This window comes from Chiloscyllium plagiosum, chromosome 33 (assembly GCF_004010195.1).
Source record: "Chiloscyllium plagiosum isolate BGI_BamShark_2017 chromosome 33, ASM401019v2, whole genome shotgun sequence".
NCBI lineage: Eukaryota > Metazoa > Chordata > Chondrichthyes > Orectolobiformes > Hemiscylliidae > Chiloscyllium > Chiloscyllium plagiosum.
In genome coordinates this window covers 32,117,721-32,141,252 of record NC_057742.1, presented here as the reverse complement: position 1 = coordinate 32,141,252, position 23,532 = coordinate 32,117,721, and the positions used below count along the sequence as shown (strand labels likewise).

The window sequence follows — 23,532 nt, the reverse complement described above, 5'->3', positions numbered from 1 at the left end:
CTGGGTGACCAAGGAGGAATATGAAGCACTGCAGCAAATGCACTGTCCTGTCTCTGGAATCATTTATATGTGGTAAAAGGGCTCAATAGCAAAAGGTCAACACCTGGAGAAGAAGAAGAAAGACAATCTACAAAGCAGCTTTCTAGATAGGGAGAATCAGTAGTGAAACACTGTGCCACTTTACCTCCCATAAAACTGAGTTGTCTGAAATCCACCTTAGCCTTTCAATATGTTTTTTTCTGAAATTTACACAACATCAAACAAAATCTACAACTGGTGTGCAGTCAGTTAGGCACACACAGAAAGTAAATAGAATCGTAAATCTGCACATAAAAATCAAGTCCTAGCCCAGTTTGTTTTGGAGAGATTAAACCTTTGAGGTGGACAAAAATATTATTCTGCTAAAGTGGAATTATATTCCTCTACCACCAGAAAATCTAACTGTTCTTAAGGAGATCTAAGCAATTGAACAACCAGTAGATTAGATCAAAACATTATGGTCCAAGCAACATCCAATTGTTAATGATGTTAGTCAGTTAATAACCAACTGGGAGGGGTAACTCCATCCTCAATGATGGTGAAGCCCGAAACACAAGTGCAAAAGACAAAGCTGAAATGTTTGCAATCAGCCAGAAGAGCCATGCAGACGATTCATTTTGGTGTACTCTTGGGACCTCAAGCAACACGGATACCAGAGGTCATCCATTTTGATTTGTTCCACGGGATGTCAAATAATGCTCAATACACTAGATACTCCGAAAAGCTAAAAACACCAAAAACACTGCAACAACATTCAAGCTTTAATATTGAAGATATGACTGTGCTTATTGTCAAGTTGTAGCTATCTCAATCCAAACACTTTGCTGCAAGAGTACATAAGGTCTTTGTCCTGTTGTTAAGCATCTTCAGCATATTTATCAATGACTTTCCATTCTTCATTATGCAAAGAAACCACCAGTAACAGCTGGCAATTGGGTAGGAGAGAGTTGAGTATGGGAGGTCAAGTGTTCTGTCTGACCTCCACCAGCAGGCACTGATAGTGAGGGAGGGCAGCTGGAATTGTCAAATGGACCCTGTTTGAAAACAAATGGTGTCTGGGGGAAGGAGGGCTTATGGGAAGAAGAAGACGGCAATGGATTTCTGAAGCCAATGTAAACCAAGGGCTTCATTTCATGGAAATACATCCTTGTTTATGTGCAACTTCCCTTCATGTTTGTAATAATCCAATGTCAATGGAATAAATCCTGACTTCACAACCTTTGGGCCTTCTGTGTTTTCAAACCTCATGTCACAACAACAACAGACTTGTTTGCTGATAGCTACACAATGTTCAGTTCCATTTTTGACTGCTCCGACAGTGAAGCAATCCATGTCTACATCTGCAAGGGCTTTAATGATATTCAGTTTTGGGTTGATAAGTGACAAGCAACATTTGCACCACACAAGTACTAGACACTGGCCATCTCCAACAAAGAAAAGTATCTAACCATCTAATTTTGACACCTAGAGGCCAGAAGTGAGGCAACTCGCTTCAGTATAAGTTTAACAAAGGCATCTGGCACAGTGAAGCAAGTGGTGCTGTTCTGGACTTGTACACGATAAGGAGTGATCCCAGAGAGGGCTTTAAGAGACAGCAAATCTTAAGACCTGAAGTCTGGTGACATTAATTAGGTGAACAGATGTGTAATTTTTATTTGATGGATTTTATGTTTTTCCCTCTAACTCAGAACAGCAGGTTCAAGATCTGGACAGTTTTATATGTGCTGCATTACATTTATAGCTTAACAAGTTAAACTAAATTAACGTAACTAGCATTACTGGAATCATTTGGAAGCAGGGGGCAAAGTCTCCACTGTTTGGAGTCAGACCTGGCACATAGGAAGATGGTTGTGGTTGTTGGAGGTTAGTCATCTCAATCTCAGTTCCAGGACATCTCTGCAGGAGTTCCTCACAGTAGTGTCCTAGGCCCAAACATTTTCAGCTTCTTCATCAATGAATGTCCCTTCATTATAAAGTCACAAATGGGGACGTTCGGCAAGATTGCACAATGTTCAGCACCATTAGCGACTCCTCACATACAGAACCAGTCCATGTTCAAATGCAACAAGATCTCGACAGTATCCAGGCTGGGACTGACAAGTGACAAGTAACCATCAAGCCACACAAAAGACAGGCTATGACCTTGTTCCGATAAGCAACAGTCTAACCACTGTCTCTTGACAGTCAATGAAATCCCCAGTATCAGCATCCTTGGGTTACCATTGACCAGAAACTCAACTGGATTCATCATTTTTGCCTTGAAGGGGTATCCCTCTGTTGAAGAAAACTCTCGAGACTTGGACCTTGAGAACTGATTAGTTTATTACGCGATATACCATGGGGAATTCACCGTCCTAACTGTGGCTCGGTGTTATTCCAAAGTACATCAGGATACTACAGGATTATATAGAGAAAACAGATAGGAGCTGATCGTTAATTACACAGTTTGGCATGCTTACAAGTTGGTACTAAATTAGAGGTTAGTCATTAGGGTCAAAATTAAAGCACGATTATGCATTCCATAAGTGGACAGAACAAATGGTATCACCACCTGTGCTAGTTACACAGATTGCTAACACTAAGCAGAGACATCCCTAATTAACTGAATGACCATGAAGTGGCAATAACTCGTGAAAGAAGTGGGATTAATTGGCAAGTCTATGTCAGCTTGCTACAGCCTGCGCTAATCATTCAGCAAAGGGAGGAGACACTATCTTGGCACCTTAGGAAGATAAGGCCTACCGTTCACATTACCTCATAGTAAGGAATGCACAGCTAGCAAAGTTCTGGCTGGGGACACAAAATGGTTTCTCAACTGGATTAGGAAAATAGCTTCCAAGCAAATAATGTTAACTTTTTCCCAACACTGTCTTTGCGGATCTTACTGAGACGGACTGATGGACTGTTTCTCATGTAGGATTGGCAGGAATCCAGCAGAGAACTACTTAATATCGTGTTCCAAAAGCTGGAAGAAAGTCATATTGCTTTTTTCCAGAAAGGGATATTTTGGCACAATTGTGTTCATTGCTCAGACCTTTTAGTATAGGAGTTGGGACATCATATTGAGATTGTACAGGATGTTGATGAGGCGTCTTCTGGAATACGGTGTACAATTTTAGTCACCCTGCTACAGGAAGAATATTATTAAATTGGAAGGTTCTGAACAGCGTGGTGGCTCAGTGGCTAGCACTGCTGCCTCACAGCATCAGGGTCCCAGGTTCGATTCCACATTCTCCCTGTGTCTGCGGGGGTTTCCTCCAGGTGCTCTAGTTTCCTCCCACAATCCCAAGATGTGCAGGTCAGGTGAATTGGCCATGCTGAATTGCCCATAGTGTTAGGTGCATTAGTCAGAGGGAAGTGGGTCTGGGTGGGTTCCTCTTCAGAGGGTCGGTGTGGACTTGTTGGGCCAAAGGGCCTGTTTCCACACAGTAGAGAATCTAATCTAGAAAACAAATTACCAGGATGTTGCTGGGAATGGAGGTTCGAGTTATGAGGATAGGCTGAACCTTTCCTCATTGGAGTTATGAAATGAGCTGCCAGAGGAAGTGGTAGAGGCTGGTACAATTGCAACATTTAAGAGGCATTTGGATGGGTATATGAATAGGAAGGGTTTGGAGGGATATGGGCCGGGTGCTGGCAGGTGGGACTAGATTGGGTTGGGATATCTGGTCAGCATGGACAGTTTGGATCGAAGGGTCTGTTTCCATGCTGTACATCTCTATGATTCTATAACTATGTAGGAGGTTGAGGGTGACCTTATAGAAAATTATAACATTAGCAGCGACATAGCAAAGGTCGTTTCCCTAGGGAATGGATTTTAAGACGAGGGGCTATAGTTTTAAGGTGAGAGGAAAAGTTTTAGAAAGGACATGAGGGGCAACCTTTTATACAGAGAGAGGTTCGTGTGTGGAAATGAACTGCCAAAGGAAGTGGTGCATGCAAGCAGAGTTATAACATTTAAAAAACATTTGGATAAGTTCATGATTCAGAAAACTTTGGAGGGGCATGGGCTAAATGCAGGCAAGTGAGACTATTTAGTTTGGGAACACAGTCCACATCAATTAGTTGGACAATTTCAGCAACTTCTGTGGACTAAGCAAGGACTCCAAGAAGAAACAGCAAACTGATCACAACACCAAGGTACAGAGGGCTATTGTGATGATGCTACTCTTTTAACAAGGTTATGTTTGCTTTGGTCTTTTTTTTCAGGAGATTGTAAAGATATAAGTTCTGAAATATCTGGAGTTGACCTACTTGAAGAGGCTTTTAAGTTTTTTTAAAAAAATGCACTTGGACAATGAAAGGGAGCTTTCGCAGCTCAGGGTTTCTCTGGTTTGGTTTGGTTTTAGCAAACAATCAGTTGTGAAGCTGCTGGTCACAAAGAAGCAGATCCATGCTGATCCTCCCTCTCGCTGACATCTCTCCTGTAAGAACCTGTGTTGGATTTTTCCTTTTTTGCATAGGGGTGTTTATAGGGATTGTTACAAATATTTGGAACAGCTTCATTAAACTGGGATAGTCTGTTAGGTTTTCAGATAGCTTAAGTTATTCTACATTCTGTTCTCTTTTGTTTCTGTTTCATTCAGTAATCTTGTAAATAAATTATTTTATTTAAAACTAAGTGGTTGGGCTAGCTGCATCACTCCTGGAATATCGACGATACACCTGCTTAAAACAACTGGCAAAGTTAGGGTTTGGGCTACTTTCTTGAAATGTTTTGAGAGGGTCTGGCCTGGTCCACAACACTATCCAAGTTGAGAAATAAAAGGAATGTAGTCAGATAGTGGGGAATATTGTTAGGGAATAGATATTTACCTCTGCAACCAAGATCACGAATGGTAAATGCTGTATTACCTGCTCAGTCCTAACAGACACCTCGACGAGGCTGGTGAGGAAAGGTTAAAGATTGACATAGGCAAAGTAGGCAAATAAGAGATAGATTTTGCTAAGGGAATATGGACACCTAGAGACTAAATTTACAATCAGAACCACAAAGGCTATCATACCTGGATTACTATTTGATCATGGCTAATATGTTTCTCAACCAGTGTCTTGCATTCTCCTCATAACCCTTGAGCCATTTACGAATTAAGAACGTTTACTTTTCTGTCTTAAATACACTCTATGACTTGGCTTCCACAGCCTTCTGCAGTAATGAATTCCAGATTCACAACCCTCTAGCTGAAGAAATTCCACCTCATCTCAGTTATAAAGAGTCATCCATTCACGCTGAGGCTATGCCTTTGGGTCCTGGTCTCTCCAACCACTGTAAATATCTTCTTCTCCATGTCCATGCTATCCAGGCTTTTCTACATATCATACATTTCAATCAGAACCCCCCCTCATCCCTTTAAACTCTATTGAGTACAGACTCAGTGTCCTTAACTGCTCCTCATATGACAAGCCTTTCTTTACTGTGATTTTTCTAGTAAATCTTCTCTGGATGCTCTCCAACTTCAGCACATCCTTCCTTAGATATGGGGTCCAAAACTGCTAACAATATTCCAAATGCGATCTGACCAGAGCCTTATACAGGCTCAATAGTACACCTCTGCTTTTACATTTTAGCCATCTTGAAATTAATGCTAATATTGCATTTCCCTTCTTAACAACTAACTAAACCTGAATATTAACCTTAACAGAATCCTGAACTTGGTGTCCTAAGTCTCTCTGTACTTCAGATTTCTGAAGCCTTTCCCTGTTTAGAAAATAGTCTATGGCTCTATTCTTTCACCAATGTGCATAACCTCACACCTTCTCACATGATATTCTATCTACCAGCCCTTTGCCCACTTTCCCAGCCTGTCCAAGCATTTCTGCAGCCTCCCCACTTCCTCAACACCACCTATCCCTCCAGTTATCTTCATGTCATCTGCAAACCTAACAACAATGTCCTCAGTTCCTTCGATCTTTAATGCATACTGTGAATAGTTGTGATCCCAACATGGACCCCTGCGGACTCTTGTCCAATCGTCACTGGCTGCCATCCTGAAAAAGACCTCTTCAGCCCTACTCTCTACTTTCTGTCAATCAGTCAATCCTCTATTCTTATCAGTACTTTGCTTTTGACACCATAGGTTCTTATCTTATTTAGCCTCCTGTGCGGTACCTTGTTAAAAGACTTTTAACATCCATATAGACCACATCCACTGGTTCTCCTTTATCTTCTTTGCTCATTTCTTCCTCCGAGAATTTTAACAGATATATCTCCTCTTGATGAAGCTGTATGGATAGCCCTACTTATTCATGCACTTTCAAGTACTTAGCAATCTCATTCTTAACAATGAACTCTTAAAATCTTACCCATGACCGAGGTCAGGCTAACAGGCCTATAATTTTCTGTCTTCTGCCTCCCTCCCTTCTTAAATAGGGGTGTTGCCTTTGATATTTTCAAGTCCTCTGGGACCCTCCCTGACTCCACAATCTTGTCAGCTATCTCCTTCTGAACCCTGGGGTGTAGCCAATCCGGTCCGGGTGATTTAACTGCCTTCAGACCTGTCAGCTTCCCCAGCACCTTCTCTTCAGTGATGGTCATTACACTCATCTCTGCTTCCTGAATCTTTTGAAGCTCTGGTATTTTGCTGGTGTCTTCCACTATTCAGCTCCTCGGCCATTTGTTTGTTCCCTTTTACTACTTCTCCAGACTAATTTTTTCGTGTTCCAATGTCCACTCTTGTCTCCCTCTTATCTTTCAGACATCTAAAAAATGTCTTACAATCTTCTTTTACATTACTAGCTAACTTACTCTTAAATTTCATGTTCTCTGCCCTTATTGTCTTTTCTTTAGCTTTCCTGTGCTGGTATTTGAAGACTTCCCAATCCTCTGGCTTCCCTATAAACTTCACCATATTGTATGCTTTGTCTTTTACTTTTATACCATCCCTGATTTCCCTTGGCAGCAATGGTTTCCTCATCCACTCTTTCAGACATGTACCAACCTCCCTCCATCCTCATACCACATCTTCAACCCATTCATGATACAATTCTGCATTCAATGCTGCAATTTGGAGCACACTGGCTCCTTTTACTGTTATGCCACTGCCAGGACTCTTTGCATCTCATGAATTTGGTCAGGATGCATCGCAGGGCTGCCTGCTTGCTCTTTTGATACTCACTTACTTTATGCCCTCTTGGATGCTCACAGCATCTGTACTTTTCCTGTGCTTTGGTCCCTCAACCAAACTTAAAAGTTGACAGAATTTACATCTTGCCTTCCCTTTTAGTGCAGACATAAGGACAGACAGCATGTCATGGTTATAAGCAGTGAATAATCAAGGGGGAGGACATGTTGCTATACAGCACCTGCCACGTCAACTCTCCATGTGACACATGCTGGTAGTATACAAGGCAAATGCATTGAATGTGCTTCTGCAAAATAGCCATGTCTTAAAGTCCAAAGAGAGTAATTCTCATTCAAATCAACAGACACTGCCTTCAGGAGGACATCCTGCAATAGTAAGTAAAATATCAGTCAAGTGACTTAAAAATAGTAAGTCAACTATTTAAGATGGTCAGGGTCGGAGGTGTGTGCCTCTGCAGTCTACGGAGTGGGCCACAGTTAATCCTGCAAGTCCAGTGCAAGAGTTGGTCAAAAGTGGAGCTGCACAGAGATTAGTCATGGTGTTTTGTCCAAGTTCATCACAGGGTGGCCCACAGTCAATCCTGGGGGTCAGCACAATGAAAATCAAGGCGCCAATCAGGAGCCACCGCTGTGGTAGGAGAGTTGGGAAGTCAATTTCTAGAAATGGAAGTAGCATGCAAGGATGCAAATGTGTCAATAATTGTGAAAAGGAGAACATGGTGGGGGTTACTTGATGCATTGGAGAATATGGATTATTGCGGTGGAGAGTGAGGAGTCATCCACGGTCACAACTATTCTGGCTGTGATGGTTAGCATGTCTATGCTGCAGAACCAGAGCTCAGAGGGTAAAGTTGGGAATGCAGTGTCAAAGAGATGTCTGGAAATATTTAGAAGCTCAATACTGATTGGGTTAACATAATATGCAAGGAAGAAATGAACATGGAGGTTCCGGAGTTCTTCAGATCTTTCAAGAGGCAACTGCATCAATCAGACAATTGCATAGTACAGGTTAAATAATCTGTAAACATAGTACCTTTTATGTGAAATACATGCAATGTTCAATTGCATGGGATAAAAATCCTAATTATATACAATCATTATCATATCATTGGTCATTACAGATTGATTATACTCATCTCTCTGAAGCTCAAGAAATCACAGCTAACCTTAAAAATGGCACTTTAGAGCCATAATTCACAAAAGAAAGCCCTCCAATCTCATAGGCTGCACAAGAATATGCTGCTGATTTCCTCTTACTTTGAACTGTATTCAACAACATGCTTTAATATGTAATGTTGCTTTTATTAGGTGATGTAGGGGAAGAAGATATCAGTAAACATAAAGCATTTATAATCTCCTACTGTATTCATATGATATGGTTTGTGCTGCATTTTTCAGAATAAGGTTCCTGTGTCAAAGGTCAGTGTACAGGCATTCCATGACCCTCCTTGTTGGTGTCTTCCATGTCCCAACGTATGGAGGAATAAACTAAACAGTAAGTTTTGAGTGCTGACTGTTCATTTTAGTTAGGACCTGTCGTGTTTTGTTATTCCCCACACAGGTTCATTGGAACCATGACAAATAGGTCAGTCACAGAAGGGACCATTGTCACTGTTGCTACGATACAATGGAAGTGCAGAGTAATTGGGGAGACAAGATGCATCAGCAAGCACAGCACCAACAGCAACCTCCACCAACTGCTGAAAATCATCCGAATGAAGTATCACAGCTGAAGGTCCCCTCAGGATGCAGAGGAGAGCTAAAGTGTATTGTCCTTGGTGCTGTTTCCACTAAATGGGCAAGGAACACATGCCACAGAGTGAGGGTGTCCTGGGTCACTGTCACAGCTAATTGCTAGGGTGGGACCTATGACTGAAGGAATGGGTGGTGGGTATCTCAGTGGCCAACAAGGTAACAACTGCACTAAATTATTTTATGGCTAGCTTCTTCCAAGAATCTACTGGAGGACTCGTATAGCATCTCACAACTCTCAATCCATAAATGCATCAAGGCTGTTACAGATGACACTGCTTCATCTCATTTTCTGGTGCCAAAATCAGTGTTGCAGCCTGGCACTAGGCTTTGCCAACATACCTAGCTTCCTTGATATACAAGGGACGAGAGATTGTACACATATTGCTTTGAGAGCACCCTATCATAACGTAGCTGACTTCAACATGAGAATAGGATTTCATTCCTTCAATATACAAGTCAACTTATACAATCATCTTTAATATTACATCTTATAAATTTGCACCCAGGAATGCTAGGAGCTGCTGTGATGTCCACATCTTTGAGAACTCTCATGTTCCTCCTTTGTTTCAAGGATGAGATGTCTTAGAAGGATTGTTATTAAGAGGCATAGAGCAACCTCTGCAACTCTGTCACAAAAACCCCTATTGAAAGATGAGCATACATACAATCCTGCCCGGTCTCCAACCAGGGGTATTGAGGAGGAGATGATAGGCCTGCTGATGACAATCAATCAGCATGGGAGAGAACCCTGCAACAGACTGCATCCATAGTGTGTTGCAAAGTCCTAACATGTTGCCCTTTGCATAGCTGGAATAGGAAATAAGGAGACATGATGGAGTCTGAATAGCTGGGTGATCAATAGCAGTCTACCAAGGAGGAAGATGAGAACATTGACCAGGAGAAATGATAGCATGAGCATGATAACAGCAGGATAGAAAACGGCTTCATCAGGTGCAACAAGCTAGACAGTTGGTTATTTGACACTTTGGTCAAAGTAGATGTGAGCTGTTTGCAGTGATGATCCATTGACTCTGAATTGTCATTGTTCAAAGGCAAGCTGCCCCTGTCTGTTCCCAGAAACAAATACAGCCCAGAGTCAGAGAGTCATAGGGATGTCCAGCACGGAAACAGACCCTTCGGTCTAACTTGTCCATGCAGATCAGATACCTTATATTAAACCAGTGCCATTTGCCAGCATTTTGTCCATTTTCCTCCAAACCCTTCCTACTCATATACCATCCAGATTCCTCTTAAATGTAATTGTACCACCTTCCACAACTTCCTCTGGCAGCTCATTTCATACATGCACCACCCACTGTGTGAAAAGGTTGCCTCTTAGGTGCCTTTTAAATCTTTCCCGCTCACCTTAATCCTATACCCTCTAGTTTTGAACACCCAGATCCCAGGGAAAACACCTTATCTATTTACATTATCCATGCCCCTCAAGATTTCATAAACCTCTATAAGGTTACCCTACAGTCTCCAATGCTCCTGGGAAAAGAGCCCAAACCCATTCAGCCTCTACTATAGCTTCAAACTCTCCAACCCTGGCAACACCCTTGTAAATCTTTTTTGAACCTTTTCAAGTCTCATGACATCCTTCCTACAGCAGGGAGACCAGAATTGAACTCAGTATTCCAAAAGTGGCCAAACCAATATCCTGTACAGCCACAACATGATGTCCTAACTCCTATTCTCAATGCATTGACCAACAAAGACAAGCATATCAAATGCCTTCTTCACTATCCTATCTACCTGCGACACCACTTTCAAGGAACTATGAACCTGCACTTCAAGGTCTCTTTGATCAGCAATACTCTCTAGGACCTTACCATTAAGTCCTGCCCTGATTTGCCTTTCCAAAATGCAGCATCTCACATTTATCTAAATTAAACTCCATCTGCCACTCCTCAGCACACTTTGACTCATCTGATCAAGATTCCGTTGTCTTTGAAATAGCATTCTTCGCTGTCCTTTCTTTTTTCACTTTTGCTGTTCCTAAATAAAAGTTAATGTTTTCAACCATTTGAAGGTTTTCTAGCATGTGAAACTTCCGCATTGACTAATGAGAAGATATCTGGCTACACTGGCCATTATGGAAAGAGCAGCACTCCCTTTGACAGGGTTCTAAGATGGGATGACACGAAGGATAGGTAGTCAGTGCAGCTTGGTTTTTAAATAGCATAAAGCTGTGTTGCCCATGTTCCCTCAGCCATACCTCATTTTCATTCACTATCCACAAAATCTATAGAGAAGGGCAACACTTGGTTGGCAGCACTTGACCTGGTGCATAGATGGACTTGAAGAATGGCATCAGCACTGAGAATCCCACGAGGTCCCAGTAATGGCAAGTAGTTACACCATTACTTAACAGAATACTGTGTGAGCAGAGCGACATAGAGGCATGGTTAATAAGGTCAGCTGCTGAGAATAGCACAAAAAAGTTTGAAGGGCTCAAGGAGTGAAGCCCTCCATGAGACTCAGCAATTTGATACGTAGCTGAATTCTGGTAAAATTCAGCCATCAGAGCTCAATCTTGTGATTTCACGACCCAGTGTTGTTTTCAAAATTACAGAAGACAAAACACAAGTTCACTATCCTCTATCAAAAGAATGTGTGTTCTGTATCGCAAATATGAGTTTTCTTTTCTGAAGTTCCTTTGAAGTTCTGAAGAAGAACTATATTGGACTCGCAGCTTTACTTCTGTCGCAACAGCTGCTCCTAGATCTGCAGTGTTTCTCCAGCACATTCTGCTTTTGTTTCATATCATCTGCATCCTTTTGCTTTTGTTAATTTTATTCTGCTACTTCTTGATAAAACTGAGATGAAAATTCATAACATTGTTTCCTAAGATTTTGATTTCATTGAAGCATTTTGCAAGAATAAAGGACATTTACAACTACTAAGCTGCAGAAAATGTGAGATAATGAATACAGTTTTGACACTAGAATTTCTTAAATAAGTGAAAAGAAATTGAGCTTAAGATTTGGCTTAACTATATTCCAAACAAATGGCAGAATTATCTCAATGACCAAACAAGGGTTGGAGGGAGTGCACATAAACATAAATGTTATGGGTTAATCTATGAGAAAAATCGCTCTGCTGTTACCTTATTCAGGGACAGATCGAGAAAATGGCACACACAAAATAATTTTGATAAATTTAAAATAGCATGGTACTCTCCTGCAGTCAGTCTGACCACAGTAGTGAGATGATCTACAGGCACAAAGAGAGATAAATGGCATGATATCAGTGAAATTACAGAAATATGACTGCATGGTGACAAGGGCTTGGAACTGAATAGTGAAGGATTTTTGACATTGTGGAAAGATAGACAAGAAAGAAAAGGAGGTGGAGTTTCAGTGATAGCATGAAGTAGTTTGGAAGGATCTCAGAATGGAAGAACAATGTTGGAATCTGTTTGGGCAAGGGGCAGCAGATAGTGGTTGGAGTTATTTACAGGTCACCAAATAGAAATAGTAGTGAGGGGCATGGTATAAATTAAGCGAAGAGAAAAGCTTGTAGAAGTTTTCAGTCCAAAGCTTGTTTACCTGCATATACAATATAGTAATCATAATGTGATTCAATCTCCACATAATCTGGGTAATCTAAATGAGCAGTAGAGTGTGATGGATAAGCTTTTGGTGTATCTTAACAATGATTTTCCAGAGCAGCATGTTGAAGAGCTATCTGGAGGACAGGTTATTTTGGGTCTAGTTTTATTTAATGAGAAAGAGCTTTGTAATCTTGTCAAAGAACCTTTCGGGATGATTGACCACAATACCAATGAATTTTACATGATGTTTCAAACTGCAGTAGATTAATCTGAAGCAAGGGTATTAAAGTTAAATACTGGAGATTATGAAAGCATGAGGCACAAGTTAGTTGAACTGAATTGGGAAAGGTGTTAAAAGGCATTGCTGTACCAAAGACCATGGACAATTTGTAAAGAACTATTACATGGCTTACAGCAACAGTACATGCCGAAAAAGTGCAAAAACTCGAAAAAGGTCAATCAATTGTGGCTTACAAAGGAATTTGAGGATTGCATAAGTTTAAAAGAAAAGGCTTATAAAGTGGCCAGAAATGTTAATAAATCCAAGGATTGATATAGAAAGGAAAACCAGAATATAAATGTAATCTTCCAAAAACATAAAAATGGACTGAAAACTTCTACATATTTGTAAATAGGAAATATTTGGTTAAGATGACTGTAGGTCCATTAAAAGTAGTCAGCAGAATTTATAATGGGGAATTGAGAAATGGAAGAAAAGCTGATAATTTACTGACCGTTTTCACTGAAGGAGATGCAAGAAATCTTCAAACATTTGAGACCTAAGCAACTGCAAAGAATGAGCAGTTGAAAAAAGGATTAGTTAGAAGAATTAATAGGGCTGAAAGTTGATAGGTCCCAGGACTTGATAGTCTAGATCCCTATTCTAGATCTTGATAGCCAAGACCTCCTTTACATTGATAATACCTTACGTTATCTCGGGGCAATGATTTGAATGAAATTCTGGGATTTGCATATTAATCCATTGAAACCTGCACCTCCATTCTAACTGATTAAAAATTTAAGAGCCACCTTAGATGCGTTCAATTCATTCACATGAGTTGTATGACCCTTTGATCTTTTCCTTATAAATTCTGTGCCTAAGGTCTTCCTCTTTCACTAGCACCTGATGAAGGAGCGGCACTCTGAAAGCTAGTGTTTTTAAACAGACACGTTGGACTATAACTTGGTGTCTGTTGGACTATAACTGTGCGAGATCTCTTGGGGGTGACCGACCATAACATGATAGAAGTTGTTTATCAGGATGGAGAATGAGGAAGTTGATTCAGAGACTAGAGTGCTGAATTTTAATAAAGGAAACTGTGAAGTTATGAGGTGTGATTGTGGAGAGTTACTTAAAAGGCTGACAGTGGATGGGCAATGGCAACCATTCAACCAACTCCTGGGGGAACTGCAACAACTGTTTATTCCTGCCAGGAACAAAAGCAAAATGGGTAAGAAGGCTAATCCATGGCTTACAGGAAATTAGAGCTAGTATCCAATCCAAGAAAGATGCATAGAGAAGAAAAATAACAGGTCTGATGATTGGGACCCACTTTAAAATTCAGCAAAGAAGGACCGAGAGTTTGATTAAGCAAAAGTAAGCTTGCAGGGAATATAAAGATTGATACTAAGAGAAGACAAAGAGATTGGTGAAGACAAATGTAGGTCACCTACAGACAGAAATGGGGGGATGATTAATAGGGGACAAAGAAATGGCTGAGCAACTGAATACACACTTTGGTTCTGTCTTCACAAAAGAGGACACAAATCAGATACCAGAAATGTTGTAGAATGTAAGATTTAGTGAGAGGGAAGAACTGAGGGAGATCAATATTAGCAGAGAAATGGTGCTGGGAAAATTGAGGGATTGGAGGCAAATAAATCACCAAGACCTGATAATCTACGTCCCAGAATACTTAAGGAAGTGGCTCTAGAAATAGTGCCTGCATTAATGGTCAACTTCCAAGATTATAGAGACTCTGGTACAGTCCCTGCAGATTGGAGGGTAGCTAATGTCACTCCAATATTCAAAAAGGGAGTTAGAGAGAAACCAGAAAATAATAGACCAGTAAACCTAACATCAGCAGTGGGGAAAATTCTTGAATCAATCATCAAGGACTTTATAGCAGAGCATTTAAAAAGCAGTGGCAGAATTAGACAGAGTCGGCAATGGATTTATGAAGTGGCAATCATGTTGCTCAAATCTGTTGTAATTCTATGAAGATGTAACTAGTAGAGTCAACAAGGGGGAGCCAGTCAATGTGGTATATTTGGACTTTTAGACAAATCATTCATAAGAGATTACTGTGCAAGATTAAAGTGCATGGGATTGGGGGAAGTGTACTGAGATGGATAGAAAACTGGTTGGCAGAGAGGAAACAAAGAGTAGGAATTAATGGGTCCTTTTCAAATTGGCAGGCAGTAACTCGTGGGGTGCTACAGAGTCGGTGCTGGAAGTCCAGCTATTCACAATATATATTAATCATGTGGATGAAGGAACAAAACATAACACCTCAAAGTTTGCAGATTAATGCAAGTTGGGTGGGAAGGTGAACTGTGACGAGGATGCAGAGATCCTTCAGCATGATCTGGACAGGTTGGGTGAGTGGACAAATCAATGGCAGGTGCAGTATAATTTGGACAAATGAGAGGTTATTCACTTTGGAAGCAAAAGCAAGAAGACCTGAATGGCTGTAAATTGGGAAGAGGGGAGTGTGCAGTGGGACCTGGGTGTCCTTGTGCACCAGTTGCTGAAAGTAAGCACACAAGTGCAGCACGCAGTAAAGAAGGCAAATACTATGTTGGCCTTCATTGCAAGACGTTTCGAGTATAAGAGCTGAAAATGTGTTGCTGGAAAAGCGCAGCAGGTCAGGCAGCATCCAGGGAACAGGAGAATCGATGTTTCGGGCATAAGCCCTTCTTTAGGTATGAGGAAAGTTACCTCATTCCTGAAGAAGGACTTATGCCAGAAACGTCGATTCTCCTGTTCCCTGGATGCTGCCTGACCTGCTGCGCTTTTCCAGCAACACATTTTCAGCTCTGATCTCCAGCATCTGCAGACATCACTTTCTCCTCAAAGGTTTCGAGTATAAGAGCAGGGATGGGTTGTTGCAGTTTTACAGGGCCTTGTGAGGGCATACCCAGAATATTGTGTGCAGTTTTCGTCTCCTTTTCTAAGGGAGGATGTTGTTGCTCTCGAGGGAATGCAGTGAAGGTTTACCAGGCTGATTCCGGGGATGGTGGGACTGATGTATGAGAAGAGATTGACTAGGTTAGGAGTGCTTTCGCTGGAGTTCAGACAAACGAATGGGAATCTCACAGAGACTTATAAAATTCTAACAGAACTAGACAGTGTAGATGCAGGGAGAATGTTCCCAATGGTGGATGTATCCAGAACCAGGGGTCATTGTCTGAGGACTCAGAGTGGACCAGTTAGGACGGAGATGAGGAGAAATTTCTTCACCCAAAGAGTGGTGAGCCTGTGGCGTTCATTATCACAGCAAGCAGTTGATGCCAAAACATTGAATGTATTCAAGAAGTGGCTGGATATCGCATTTGGGGTGAATTGGATCAAAGATTATGGGGAGAAAGCAGGATTAGGCTATTGAGTTGGACTATCAGCCATGATTGTGATGAATGGCAGAGCAGTCTCGAATGGCTGAATGGTCTCCTCCTGCTGCTACCTTCTATATTCCTTTGTGTTTCTATAACAAGTCTTTGCAGATGATCAAAAGTGTCAGTGTGAGTAAATTGTCAACAGCTGAAGAACAAGTGAAGGGATGACCTATGAACTGATTAACTAAGGCAGAGAGATAGAAAAATATCAAAAATGGGATGGTGCCAGAGAAAAAACAAATGGCTGGAATAACGTGATAAATATCAGTTGCATGATAAGTGTAACCAAAGTAACAAGTAATGCAAAACTGTATAAACTAATCAAGATAGAGAGATAATAACAAATTATCACGGTGATGGTGACTCTGATGTCTATCATGTTATTTCAGCCATTTGCATGGTCTCTAGCACTTTTGACTTTTTGTAATTAGTCTGTCTTAGTTGATTGGTCCACAGGTCATCCTTTTACTTGTTCTTCAGCTGTTTCCACATTATTCACAACACCTGACAATCTTCATCACCTGCAGAGATTATTCGGCCTGTCAACACTCCACTGACACCATTTGTATGACCTTTTGGTCTCCATGCCCATTGATCTCTTTGCCTACAAATTTTGGGCGTGCTCCTCACTTACTTCATGAATGGGCAATGCTGCAAAAGCTTGTGACTTCAAATAAACCTGTTGGACTATAACTTCATGAACATGGCTTCTGTCCTTGAATTAAAACAGTTTTATTGTAGGAAGAATATCAATGACAGTCTCTATTCTGCCTGTGTAAATACCAGCACAATCAGTCGTACGCATTCTGTTGCTGCTGCTATATCCACCTCGCACCAAGATTCATTCTCTACGACTCTCTTTATTGCATGCAATTTTTACCTGATATCAGTAATCTTGGATGCTCTCTGCATTACTTAATCACTTGCACAGGACATCGCTCCACATGCGCCAAAAGAAACAGGTGTGTGACAACTTTTGTGTCCCTTGATAGCTCCCTCTTCCTTGCCAAGAGGGAAACAGTCCATGGTAGGATACAGAGAGTCAAGATGTGTTGTGGGCTGCCTCACATCCGCTTATGTGGACAGCATCTTGCCTCTGACCGCCCTGTGTAGCTGACTAACCACTTCCAAGCCTTTGGACTAGTATTGAAGGCCTTGGCTTACTGTGCTGAGATCCCTGAGGGAAGGCTTTTCCCCTTGACTCAGGCCTGCTGACAACTATAACAAACTTACTTTGTTAGTATCAGCACTAAACGGCAAGACCAGACAGAAGTAAAATAAGCCTGCTATCTGGCTGTGGGGGCAACATGCAAAAGGTCAAGACAAGGCAATGCCTGTTAGAGATGCTGGGAGCATCAAGGTAGGCTGAACTGAGTAAGAGCTATGACCATCAGTGAAGAACCTAGAGATGTTGCCTGGATACTGAGGTAATTAGGGAACTGCAGCTAGCAAGACAAGGGTGCGTGGATGGAAAATACAGTGAGGACAGTTCTTGGTTTCGTAGATCTCCGATGGGCACAAAGGGTCTGCAAAGAAGGTACTCCCTCTTTTCTGTCACCAGGCCAAGTAATGATTTCTGTCAAACCTCACATATGGTACTGGTTTTCTCCTGCTGAGGAAAAGTTGTGACAGAGCTGGAAGAAGCCTCTTATTTGACATTTACTGATTAATTAAAGGCCTCAATTAGCTCAAAGGCTGATGTACCACCTGAATTTCCCCAAGAAATTTTATGGTGCAAGTCTATGGGTCCTTGAGGTGTCTAGGGAAGCATAACCTCAGCTCAAAGAGTCTAGAAGAGCAGGGACTGCGCAACTTATGAGGGATTATAGGAAGGCTAATGGCTAGTATTAGGGAAGTAACAAACACTTAGCAAGGAACTGGAGAATGGGAAGAAAGAGGTCAGAATTCAGAAGTTTGGAGCCTGTTCCAGAGCCAGCCTAGAAACACCGAATGACCACTTCCATTGTTAGGAGTACCTTTTGTCTTGTGCCATCCATGTAACTGAAAATATCAGGTCGGTCCAACTAGTTAATCAACTCACTAAAAATACATGCAATGGACAGATTTATAGTGAATGGAGTTGGACCAACAAAATAATTCCACTGATTCCATATCAGGCAAACTCATGCTGTGCCATTAATTAATTATTTTTCTTTATTCACAGTTCATTCAGCCTTAACTGGGAAAATGTGGAGACTTTTGATGTTGGCCCATGAAGTTGGCACCAATTGGCTGCAATTTTACAACAGAGTAGGTTTTATTTGTCATTTCTACCACATATGGATGTTAGTAATATAGACATTAGTAATGATCAGGTTGAAAATGAAAGGTTAACTAGTTTATAAAATTTACTTTTTATTTCCACTGCCAGTTCAAGATAGTCAGTGGGCCAGAAGTTGCTGTAATGGAATGTTTTCAGCAAACAACAATAGAATTTATGCACACCATTGACATCATGCTTTGACTGTATTACGAATTGTTCTTAGTAAATCTAATAACAGCACAGCAATGACAATGTTGCATCTGCAACCTTGGTAGCACTAGTTTAATAACTACTTCTTTTGCCAATGAAAAAAATAAATAAAGCAAATAATGAAGAAAGGATTAGAATTAAACATAATCTCTGGAGACCAAAAGATGAATAAGAGAAGGAAATAAAGAGCGTAGAAAAATAAAAAGAATTAGAATGAGAATCAGGTTTATTGTCATGTGTACTCAAGTACAAAGTTTCAAAGTACAGTGAACTGTGTACAATGTCACCACATTAGGTGCCATTTTTGGCACAAAGTACCGATGTGCAATTTGAGGTACTAAAATAGATTAGGTACAAAAATAGAGAAATGAGAAGAAAAGCTAAAGGTTCCACATTACAATTCTTCATAGTATAAATTAGGAGGTGGCAGAAAGGAAAAGAAAATCTTAAAAAATAAGCTGAAAAATAGTATATTGTGTGCTACATTTATGTCTGAGAATTGCTGATTGGAATATGAGGAACTAACGAGACTGCCAAGTCAGATAAAATGAATAAGCCACCTGAGAAACAATTTGCTACCTGCTCCAGTGAGACCCTCAGCTTCACTTAAGATTAGCTAACCATTATGCCAGGAGTTTCCTTATATTGTTAGCTACTTTGATCCTCTCATTAGCTACATAACATTTTCAGGTTGTCTCAAGACTGAATTTTTTTTTAAAACTACACTTTTTTTCTGCAGATTGTGTTAGCATAAAGTTCAGAACTTTGATGAATGTTCATGGATTGAAAGTATCAGCAATAACTCTTTCTGGAATAAACTGTTTCCTGAGATGAAAAGAATAAGGAGAAACTGTTATAAAGAAATTAAAAGCAACATGCTAATTAACCATTCCGAGGAAGAAGGTGTTTAAACAACATAAACAAGTTGTTTCCACTGCTTAATAACCTGGTGTCTTGTGACAAATGGCGCAATTAAGACTGCTTGCAAAAAGAATGCCCTGAGGTAAAGGGGTTAATTGCAAGAAAAGTTGTGTTTTCAAAAGACAGCTAACAACAAACATAACAAGGAACAGAAAGGCAATCTGATCAGAAGGCAATTTACAGACTTGATGACTCCAGGAGTTTAAGCAATTTTTCAAATGAAACAATCTAAAGGATCATCAATAATGTCACACCATAAACTTGAATGTTAGAAACTGCCATAAGAATTTAACTCCAGGATTCTTCATCAGAACTTCAAAAAACAACACTGCACAACAATCAAAATCTGGACAGGCAGAGACAGATGTTCTTGCTTGGAATCATAACTATATTCCATCTGTAATCGGTAAATAGCCAAGATGGGTTGTGAGGTTTAATTTGCTTTCTTTGGGGTCATACTTTGGTTGCTACAAAGTTTAAATAATTGTTTTAGTATTTGATTAACTGTGAGATTTCTTAATAAGTAGCTGTATTAAAGGTAGCTTGTGGTAATTCATACATTTTTTTTCCATTTTGACATAGCAACATTTCACATGAACAATGACATGCATTGTACTGTATGGCAGATGTTTAATAATTGTAATATATTTTAGGTTAGTGGATCATTTGTGACATTGTACATAGAAAGAATTTAGGATTTCTTTCTTGCTAATAGTGGTGGTTCTTTTGTGGTCTGCTATGGTGTTTTCTTTTCTTCTCATATCTTAGGTTTTCTTTCCTGCAGTCTTCTCATTGACCTATCCACTTTAATTTGGGATAGAAAGGAATAGGCAGTATGTCAAGAAAGTAAATAAACAAGGCGAGTAAGTGGTGCAGGGAATATAAGTTGTTCTGTTATAACACCTATTGCATCAATGTGAATTCACTTTAATGAGATTGACAAATTGGGGACGCTGTTTTTATAGCACAAACTTTTAAATTGTGTGTTGGCTGTAACGTTATTGCAGTGCCAACACATTAAGCACTGTTTCTATTGCATGCTTTTTCAATAACGCAGGGTTGCACAAGAACTGACTTCATAACAATTTAGACATTGTGAGCAGAAATTAATGCCTTCCCCTGTGGAAGGATCGGTGATAACCTCTAACTGCTTGGCAGTTCTCAGTGGGCAAGACTCTTGACCCTGGAGTCACTGATCCTAAGGAAAGGCCCACTGCCGTCTAATTCAGTGCTTGGTTGGCACTTAATGCAACAGGCCTTCTGATAAAGAGATGTCACAGGGCTTTCACTGGCTGTTCAGCCATTGGGAGATTCCACCTCTATATTAAATTATACCTTACATGTCATTTACTTTATGAAAACCCAATGCTTTCCTTGGGTCCCCTATTGCTTCAATTGCAAGCACCAGCTGCATTGCTCATATACAACTGCTCCATACTATTCTGTTTTGACTATGCCTATAAATATATATTCAGTGTAGCATAGTTTATATATTTTCACATGCCATTATGTTACAGAACCCTGCACTTTGTAGTTCTGTATTTGATACTTTTACATTATCCTTCACTATGCAGTTTTAGTACTTTCAGTTCTTCTCCTTTCCTAACACAAGACATTGACAGGATGCAGAGCTGGGCTGAGAATTAGCAGATGCAGTTCAACCTGGATAAATGCAAAGTGATTCATTTTGGAAGGTTGAATCTGAATGCTGAATGCAAGGTCAAAGAGAGGATTCTTGGCAGTGTGGAGGAACAACAGGGTATTGGAGTCCGCGTAAATAGATTCCTCAAAGTTGCCACCCAGTTGGTAGGGTTGTTAAGAAGGCATATGATGTTTTGGCTTTCATTAACGGGGGGATTGAGTTTCAGAGCCACGAGAATTTGCTGCAGCTCAATAAAACCCTGGTTAGACCACACTTGAAATATTGTGTTCAGTTCTGGTCGCCTTATTATAGGAAGAATGTAGATGCTTTAGAGAGGGTGCAGAGGAGATGTACCAGGATGCTGCCTGGATTGGAGGGCTTGTCTTATGAAGAGAAGTTGAGTGAGCTAGGCCTTTTCACACTGGAGAGAAGAAGGAAGAAAGGTGACTTGATAGAGGTGCACAAGGTAATGAGAGGCATAAATAGTGTAGATAGCCAGAAACTTTTCCCCAGAGCAGAAATGGCTGTCACGACAGGTCATAATTTAAGGCGATTGGAGAAAGGTATAGGGGAGATGTCAGTGGTAGGTGCGTGGAATGTACTACTGGTAGTGATAGTAGAGTCAGAGACATTTGGAACATTTAAGCAACTGCTGGACAAGAAAATGGGTGGCAGTAAATTGAGGGGTGTGCAAGTTATGTTGATCTTAGATTAAGATAAATGCTCAGAACAATATCGTGGGCCAAAGGGCCTGTACTGTGCTGTACTGTTCTATGTTTGCCATCCTTTTGTACGTCATACATGTCCACGTCAAACAGTATTTATTGTCCCATCTATATCGCTTGACTCCTGAACACTATCATGTGCCCTTGTAGCTGTCAACACTTTAACTCAATTCTGCTGTTTGCCACTCATCTCTTATCTGTGACAGGCTTTTATCACAAATCGAGAAAGGATATAGAGAGAACATATTCTTGCTGCACCACAGTGGCCAATAATTCATATCCTTTGCTCCTTATTCCTTGCCTTTCGACTGACAAATGCTTGCTAACTGCACGTGACAAAGATAGAGGAATTCTGGGCTATAGTGGAAGCTCAAAGTTGTAGGAAGGCAGAAAAACATGATGACAATAAGGTGGGAGTAAAGCAGTAATATTACTAGAACTAGATTAGGGAAATAACTCAAGGGATGCAGACACTGTGCTCCAACCTGAAGGGACACATATTAGGGAAGAACACCAAGAGAAATCAAATCAGAGCCAAGAAGAGTTAGGATTAAGTTGGTAATTTGTAGAGGGTTACAAAGGCAACAAATATGAGGAACTGTTAGGGATGTGAGATTGACCAAGGAGACAGAGATAGCCAAAGTGAGTGGGAAAAGTCAAATTAGGGTTTATTAGGGACTAGGCACTGACCAATGAGACTCATGGAAGGCTGAGGTTAAAGGGAGAGGGAATTGAGGGATCTGCTACCAGTCATGGAGAGAAGAAATACCCTGTTACCGCTAAGTATTCATCATGAAAACTTCTCTGATAAACATGTGGGAAATATGAACATAGAAGATTTATTCAACAATTCTGATTTCAGAAGGTCATGGTTATGGGCAGGAAATGAGTACCAAATGCAAATTTCTTCATAATATAAAGATGAGAATGCTGCACGGTGGCTCAATGGTTAGCACTGCTGCCTCACACCACCAGGAACCTGGGTTTGATTCCCGCCTTGGGCAACTGTCTGTGTAGAGTTTGCACATTCTGCCCATGTCTGCGTAGGTTTCCTCCAGGTGTTCCGGTTCCCTCCCACAGTCACAAAGATGTGCAGGTTAGATGAATCGGCCAAGCTAAATTGCCAATAGTGTTCAGGGATGTGTAGGTTGGGTGCTGTGGTCAGGGGAAATGTGGGTAATGGGTCAGGGTGGGAAACTCTTCAGACAGTTGGTGTGGACCTGTTGAGGCCAAGGGCCTGTTTCCACACTGTAGGAATTCTAATTATAAATGTGTTTGTGAGAATGTTGATTGCACTGATCAAGATGACCACAATTGTAAAGCAAAACAAAATGTCTAAAATGGTGATTGATTCTTCCAGGGAAAATAAGAATATTGAAGAATATGAAAACAAGTCATGGAAATACAAATTAAAAAACTACCATCAGCAAGGTAAAAAAAGACCAGATTTGGAATATATATCTCTTCTGACAGAAGAGACACAACAAACAGTGAGACAAACTTGATTCTTCCAGGGAAAATAAGAATATTGAAGAATATGAAAACAAGTCATGGAAATACAAATTAAAAAACTACCATCAGCAAGGTAAAAAAAGACCAGATTTGGAATATATATCTCTTCTGACAGAAGAGACACAACAAACAGTGAGACAAACAGTCGTACCTATGATAATAAGGAAAAGACAAACACATAATCTCAACACCAAGGAGAGGGAAGCACTGAAA

At 40.6% G+C, this 23,532-nt stretch overlaps 1 protein-coding gene across 5 annotated transcripts in view; it reads right to left on the bottom strand.

The window, feature by feature from the left end:
• The window catches only part of LOC122539990, a 208,824-nt gene that overhangs the window by 65,409 nt on the left and 119,883 nt on the right, over positions 1-23,532 (bottom strand). Inside the window, exon 4 of one of the 5 annotated variants that reach the window (XM_043675253.1) lies at positions 20,149-20,244. The exons of the other annotated variants lie outside the window; for them this stretch is intronic. Within the exon in view, the coding sequence (XP_043531188.1) occupies positions 20,230-20,244 (15 nt within the window). The 3' untranslated portion in view covers positions 20,149-20,229. Of the gene's footprint in view, positions 1-20,148; positions 20,245-23,532 lie in introns of those variants that run through there. 5 annotated transcript variants of the gene reach the window in all.